Below are 7443 nucleotides of genomic sequence, written 5' to 3'. Positions count from 1 at the left end.
TCCCTCGCCCGGACACAGGTCACCATGGCCCCACTCTGGAGCTGGGCCTGGAGTTGGGGCACCTTGGGAAGCACCTTGGGAAGCACCTGGTGCCCGGACTTTAACCCATGGAGAATAGAGAGCTGAGTCAAACAAGAAAGGTCTCGATTTGCCAGGTGATCTACTTCACTACCTTCATCTATGGCATAGGCATAAGGGTCTTGACTGAAAGAACAACATTACAGACACAAGTGGCCAAAATGGGTTTTCTCCTTGGGGTGTCTGGGCTCTCCCTTAGAAATAAGGTGACAAGCTAGGTCATCCGGGTTGGACTCGGAACCGCTTCTCCTTCACATCTATAGGAGCCAGTTGAGGTGGCTCGGGCATCTGGTTAGAGTGCCACCTGGACGCCTCCCTAGTGAGGTGTTCTGGGTATGACCCACAGAACCCAGGGAGAGACCCAGGACACGCTGGAGGGACTACATTTCTTGGCTAGCCTAGGAACGCCTTGGGATACCCATGGAAGAGCTGGCCCACGTGGATGGTCAGAGGGAAGTCTGGGCCTCCCTACTTAGGCTGCTGACCCCGGGACCCGACTGCAGATAAGCGGAAGAAGATGGACGGATGCATGGATTTTTCTTAAGGTGTTTTTCTGGATCTGGTTAATCAAGGTTCTTTTCAGACAGTTAGCATCTCACCTGTCAAGTATGCAGGTGGTTAAATATACCTCCAAAGCCAGCTAGAATAAGGTCCTTAGTTGCAATGCCAAGGTTTATCAGCAATTTTTTTCCCTTTATTGTATGTTGGGGTAGCTGAAAAACATTAATTAAAATACTAGTAAGAGTTTGTTACATATTTTGACACTTGTACATATATGTCAATATCTTCATAGCATCAAGAACACCTATAACTGGTGATTTTGCGGGGATACACCCGGTTGATGGTGAGCTCTTTCATATGTTGAAAATATTGTCTTTATTACGTATGTAACTCTGGTGTTTTGAACACTTCATTATTTCCACCCCCAGCTGAGGTTTCGAGAACTTTTTTTCAGCCGGACAAGTGTAAGGCATCAGAGACGGACAAATCCCGTCTCTCTCCCGACATATACACACAGTTTCTGTTGCCTTGCGTGGAAAGATTCCTCGGTTGTCCCAAGATGACAGGACAAAGAGTGTCTCCAAAGAGCTGGACTGGGAGAAAGGATATGTTTTTGAGGTGTGTTAGTTACGCTATTGTTGCTTAACTATTTTGCTTGTCTAACACTGTAAAAAAACGGTTGTACTTCTAGAAAGTTAAGTGTGTAGGGTAACAACAAACTGATTCTGTGTCTATAAAAGCCAAGACTGGTTTGCAACACATCCAACAGTTTTATTTGAACAAGTTTGATGAAGTCCTTATAAAGCTCTTTCTTAATCACTGTTAAAATTTAATGCTTTTTTATCTCTTTTTTTTTTTTTTTTTTTTACTTTTTAGAGTGCAGCAGTGCACTACTACTGGAATGTGCTTCCTTTTAAACTACTTATTTTGAATTGAAAACAGACAGAAATTAAGTTTTGTTATTTCATTTAGTGGATGTCAAAGACTTCAATGATAAGAGTTTGGTGGGTAAGTTCCTTTTATTTCTTTTTTTCATTATTTTTTTGTTTTGATGTGTTTTATTTTTCAGGTGCCTTTCAAAGCTCAGATGAATTTACTTACTGCCTCTATGATAATTTTCCAAAGTTGAGGAATGGTGACGAATACGAGCTTCTGAAAACATCTGGTAACACGAGATCCCGCCAGCTTGGATTACACTGTCCTAACGAAGGATACAGTGTAGAATACCTGAAGGAACCGAGCACCATGATCTTTCACTCCTCTACATCTGGCCTGTTCAGTCAAATATCAGCATGGAGCTGGTAACTATATACTTTTAGCCAGTGTTTTTTTGTACTTTGAAATTGGGTCACTGACCTTGCACTTGAAATCTTTGCTTACTACTGCACAATAGGAGCAATCGGTACATTTCTGGATTGAGATTTTTGGGTGTGTACTGATGAAATGCAAGACATTTTGATAAAAAAAATCACTGTGATAAATCTATATATCTAGAGAGACATATTTTTAATCTTTATATGTCTTTACTTTCTATGTAGGAAGAGAATCAGGGTCATTCTGACCCATTCCTTGGACCACTGACACCATGTCTCGTTTGTGGAGAGGAGTTTCATTTTTCACAGATAAGGATATAAATTACCTGTCAGGAAACGGGTTACGGCAGTAAAACAGGTTTAGTAAAATGCTGAGGACTCGAGCTGCTGAAATGGGAGGTTAAAGCTGAACCAGCTACGCTGGAGTCCCCCCCTCCCAAAAAGGGCCATACCCGACTGCTGAAGTAGAATGGGAAAATTAGAGAAGAGATGCCATCCTAGACTCAGTGATTAGGAGGTGCTGGCTCCACACCCGTGTAGGGTTAAGCATTTTTGCAGTAGTAAAACTCGTTACACTAGATTATTTTTATTTTTATTAAGTATGTAGAGCTTTTGAATTTGTTGAAATGTGCCATGCGAACGAACTTGACTGGACCTAGGCCAGTGATCGGCAACCCAAAATGTTGAAAGAGCCATATTGGACCAGAAAAACAAAAAACAACTCTGTCTGGAGCCGCAAAAAATTTAAAACTTATATATGGCTGATAATGAGGGGTAAAGTGTTTATATTAGCCTATTATCAAAATGACTACCATTCGTGATTAAATGTTGATTTTCCCTGCAGTGCATCCTGGAAGGAATGACGCACCACGTGACTCTGTTGTACGATGTACATTTTTAATATGAAGATCAACAGGGAAAAGGTTTTTTTTTTTTTTTTTTTTTTTTTTTTTTTGGAACTCGGAAAATCTGCTCCCAATTGCATTTTACATAACGATCACGCTTTGTAAATAATCACCGTTAAATGTGCGATCAAAAACAACAAAACGAAACGTGCTTAACGTGCCCCTTATCTGGGCAACAAACGGAGTGCAATAAAACGCAACCTGCAGGTTTAAAAAAACTGCTAAAAGGTAAAGTATATAAAATTAAATTAATATGCTTTAAGTTTGATTTCTGCGCAAATGCCAAGAAAGTCAGTGCAATGTTAAAAACTAGCAGCAGCATCTTTTGACACACGACCATCCTCAGACCTGAGCAACAAAATACAATAACGCTAAGTGTCAATCTAAATGTATACTGAAAAAAATCACTGATCAATTTATAAAAACAACCACTTTATTACTAAATATATGTGCCTATGACAGGACTGTGTTATGCGTTTAATGTGACTTCTGTTTACGGACATCACTGGACAGCTTCTCAACATCGGGTATGTTGTAACTTTAATCTTTATGCGACAGCTAATGTAGCAAGCCTTCCCTGGAAATGTTTTTCCACATGACCGTATTTTTCAGACTATTAGCCACTACTTTTTCCCCACGTTTTGAACCTTGACGACATCTTGAGGACATTGAGCGCCATTTGGAATGCCTCAAATGTTTTCTTAAAAATCTGCTGCCTTGACACCCCACCATCAGTAGAAATGTACTGCAAATAAAAAGCAAATTCCACTGTCCAAAACATTGCAGAGTGGAATTACACACATTTTCCAGCCTTTATTTCTGCTAATTATTTTGGTATAACATTTTTGATATCAAAAAATAAAGTTAATGAAAAGTGTGCTTAATACCTGCTGTTATTTTCAAAAGGGATGGTTGTCCTGAGAAACAAATCTCATTCAAATTCAAATTGAAAAGTACTTTATTGATCACAAAGTTAATTAAATGTTATTTTAACTCCTTTTATCAAAGATTCTTCAAAGCTGTTATGGATGGTGATGACTGTGGGCAGGAAGGATTTCATGTACAGATATGTATTACAGCAATTATGAAGAAGCTTCCAATTGAAGATACTCAGTATTATAACGAGGATACTCAAAGTTACACATCATTTTCTTATTAATTAATAGAAATGCGTTATTGAATTGGAACATATATTCATATTTTCTGACATTGTCCTAAAATAATAAGTCATTTTTTGCCAAAAGTATTTTGGCAAAAGATGACTTAGGTGATTATTTTAGGAAGGTGATGACATGCAACTCCTTGAAGTATATAATAATGATGCCAAATCTCAAACTACGATTGCCTAAGAATTTTTACAGACCTTTTATGTAACTTTTAAAGGTAACAAAGACTTTACAGTGGAAGAAACTTTACATTTGAAATATAGAACAATTTGTCGGTTTCGCCTTGGGAAGTAGAAAAAGCACCACGTAAAGGTATTTTGTCTAATTTTCATTCAGCACTTTTTCAATCCACTGCCTGAAAGAGTCAACACGTGTGTAAACATCAGGGGTCCTTAGGTCTCCACATCGACGCCCGGAGAAGGAGACGACACCCGCCGAAGCTCCGTCACACACCAAGGGGCCTCCTGAATCCCCCTGCAAAACAGCAATTCAAGAAATATTAACAATTACTAGGTTAGGCCACCTGTGATATTTGATTCTGCTGAACATTACTTTGTATTTTGACCCGCCTTACCGAGCAGAAGCCCTGTATGTTCCGTGAACCCATGGAACAAACCATCGATCTGGCTATGGGAACTTCTCTCCATCTTCTCTGACATGTACGTGGTGACATAATTGTGACATTGACCTCCTGAAGCCTGTTTGCCAACGTCCTGTTGTCACCTATGTCCCCCCAACCAGTTGTGATGCAACTACTTCCCGTTCTGAGGCTTCCAGACCTCAGAGAGATCAACTGCACTTCTTTAGTAAGATTTGCCCTGCTGCTAAGCTGAGAAATTATGAAAAGAAAACAAATGGCAGAGTTAGAGGCTAATGCTAATTCAATTATGTGTAGAAAGAAACAAGATTTACAGATTTAGAATCTAACATATTTGACCCAACCTTCAACAGCATGATGTCATTTGCAAGTTCAGTGTAGTTCGGATGGGGAAAGGATCTGAGAACACGAAGGCTCTGCTTCGCTGGCTCATTGGCTTGCAGTGTATCTGCTCCAAGCACAACTGTGTATGGTCTATAAGTCACAGAATAGCATTACAAAAAAAATAAAAAAATATGAAAACTGTAGTCAGTGAGAAGGAAAAATAAGTATGGGTGCGCTGATTGCAGTTTTCTGGCCGATTGTTGATTACTGATCCTTCAAAAGCTTGACCCGCCGATTCTGAATTTGGTCAATACCAATTTGTTTTGTCTGAAATGTTACTAAATATAGCAAGAAAGTCACCGAGTTGATAAAAGTGGGGTGACTATTGATAACTGTAAACATGCAGACATGACCTGGTGGGCCGGTCACGTCTGGTGGGCCGGTCAAACCTCTCACGGGAGAACACGTTGACAGTGGTTGATTTTTAGACCTTCTCTGAGGTAGATAAGATCAGGGGATAAGATCAGCTTCACATGTAAGCATCAGCCGATCACCAACCTCCCTAATTGAAGGAAATTGGCACGGATAAATTGGCTGGCCAATAAACCAGCGCACTCCTAAAAAGGAGTTGTTTTTTTATGACAAAAAATTTTTTAGTTATGTTCAACTGTGTTTATTTTTATTTGTATATTATGAGGGAAATATTTATCTTTTTTTACAGCCTTTTTGACCTCTCCTTTGTTTTCTGGAGATCTATAGGTTTCTTTTCATTTTTAACCTTGCAAAAATGACACTAGCAGGCAAAGTATAACTTTGTGCTACACTAAGTGTAAGAAACAGTGAACATTGTTACCGTTCTCTCCAGAATCTTCTTTCTGGGATCAATTCTTGGAACAGTTTCTCGTTTTCTTATTGCCTAAGAATTATTTTGAATTTCTTAGATTTGTAGCGGTGAGCAAAACTTACATCATTAAGTCGCAATGTGCTGCTGTGAGCACAAAATCTTCTCTTAAGAGCACTCCGCCGCAGATATGTCGACCTTGGATTTGCAGTGAGGCCATGTACGGCCGCGAATGGGGGACAGCATCTTTGCCACCAACAATCTTGGTGCCTTCAGCTCCTGCAATCAAAAAAGAAAAATCACTACAGTCCTGCATTTTGCACCCTGATGCTGGTTGCATGACTGCAACTAGTTTTGGCATAATGGTGGTGTGGCTTACCCTGGAAAGCACAGAGCAGCAGCAGTATGAATCTGAAGGTCATGGTGTCCTGTGGAACCCACGGTTTGTTCTCTTAGCTTTATAGCATTTTAAGAATCGGAAGAAAAGAACTTCCTTATTTGCAGCTTATTTGCCAACAAGCTGGCAATGTTTCTGTTAGGTTGGTGAAATGACAAAAGACACCTTACAAAACTTCTGAAACAAGTTTCAAAATAGGATTTTAAAACCGAAATAAGTGATCTGCAGTACAGGAAGAAAAATAATGGAAGCAGAAAATGATTTTTTTTCTTTGCTAGTGGTTAGTTTTAATCCTCAAACTTTTTTTTTTTTTTAAACGCATCCTCTTTAGACATCTAAACGATTTCCTTTTTTCAGCTTGTTGCATCAAAGTTTGGTTGAAAAAATTGTGAGAACAAAATGTGACTTAATGCCACTTCGTTTTTCCACTGAACTTCTCCAGCTGCAAAAAAAATAAAATAAAAAATGCTTATTCCTCAGCAAAATGGCTTTTACTAATGTAGTCATTTTCACTGCTTGTATAAAGAAACTGCAATTACTTTCAGAATGCTTTGCAAAGGAAAAGCCCCTCAACATGAGAACATTTGGAATTAGCTAGAGTGAAATATAAAAAATTATTATTTTTTTTTAAATACATGCATCAGAGAATTGTGGACCACTCAGAAAGTAAATGAGGTTATTTATCAACTACTAAACGCAGACAAAAGCTGTATGCCCAAATCCATATTTTAAATTTGTTTAAGCAAAAAAAACCCCAAAATTCATGTGTTTTCCTGAAGCAGGCAGTTACTATAAGGATGTCATTTCTCATGAAATCTCTGTAATTGAAAACTAAATAAAAGTGTAAAGTATCACTAAGTTAGGATTGTGTCTAACACTTTAAAGTTGAACCAATGTTTGGCATATTTATGTGAGGCTGATGAGGCGAATGTTATACAAAATCATCTTTTTTTGAGCTTTTATTACGTTACAATGTTACGTCCTCATGAAAAACCTACTCGGATTATTGCTGTGATTCATTTGATTTCCAATTGAAAAATCATTTAATCTCACATGGCAGCTATTCAGGGATGCATAAACACTTGCTCATGCAAATCTCCACCTATTTACCGACATTTCGGAGCTTCAGTTCGCCGTCGAGCTCCATCCTCACAGAGCACCGATCTGCCAGCCTAACGACGGCTGCGCTTGTCATGCAAACTACTTCTCAGAACAAATCTCCTGGATCTTCTGAAATCTTGGAGAAGCATTGCTGTGCGACGTGTTGAAAGGAAAGTGTGACACAGGGAAGGAGCACCAGATATAGCAATTGTGCAAAGT

At 38.9% G+C, this 7443-nt stretch overlaps 1 protein-coding gene across 2 annotated transcripts; it reads right to left on the bottom strand.

Annotated features, from left to right (window-relative positions):
• Window positions 1–3737: 3737 nt before the first annotated feature.
• Window positions 3738–6323, bottom strand: LOC103463674 (mast cell protease 3-like). Of its 2 annotated transcripts, XM_008407202.2 has the most exons (5): window positions 6106–6212; window positions 5852–6005; window positions 4906–5035; window positions 4538–4792; window positions 3738–4437 (listed from the first exon to the last, which is right to left on the bottom strand). In XM_008407202.2, exons 1-5 carry the CDS (start codon window positions 6146–6148, stop codon window positions 4285–4287), a joined length of 735 nt encoding a protein of 244 aa, XP_008405424.1. In that variant the 5' UTR covers window positions 6149–6212; the 3' UTR covers window positions 3738–4284. The 2 variants fall into 2 exon arrangements, with proteins under 2 accessions (XP_008405424.1, XP_008405425.1); XM_008407203.2 differs by lacking the exons at window positions 4538–4792; window positions 4906–5035 and having other exon boundaries at window positions 6106–6323.
• Window positions 6324–7443: the final 1120 nt, after the last annotated feature.

This window comes from Poecilia reticulata, linkage group LG4 (assembly GCF_000633615.1).
Source record: "Poecilia reticulata strain Guanapo linkage group LG4, Guppy_female_1.0+MT, whole genome shotgun sequence".
Classification (NCBI taxonomy): domain Eukaryota; kingdom Metazoa; phylum Chordata; class Actinopteri; order Cyprinodontiformes; family Poeciliidae; genus Poecilia; species Poecilia reticulata.
This window is presented reverse-complemented; position numbering and strand designations above follow the sequence as displayed.

Coding starts and splice junctions, on each gene's coding strand:
- LOC103463674 (XM_008407202.2), bottom strand. CDS start 6,148: ATGACCTTCAGATTCATACTGCTGCTGCTCTGTGCTTTCCAGG. Junction 6,006..6,105: donor GCTGCTCTGTGCTTTCCAGG/GTAAGCCACACC, acceptor TTTTGATTGCAG/GAGCTGAAGGCACCAAGATT. Junction 4,793..4,905: donor ATGACATCATGCTGTTGAAG/GTTGGGTCAAAT, acceptor ATAATTTCTCAG/CTTAGCAGCAGGGCAAATCT.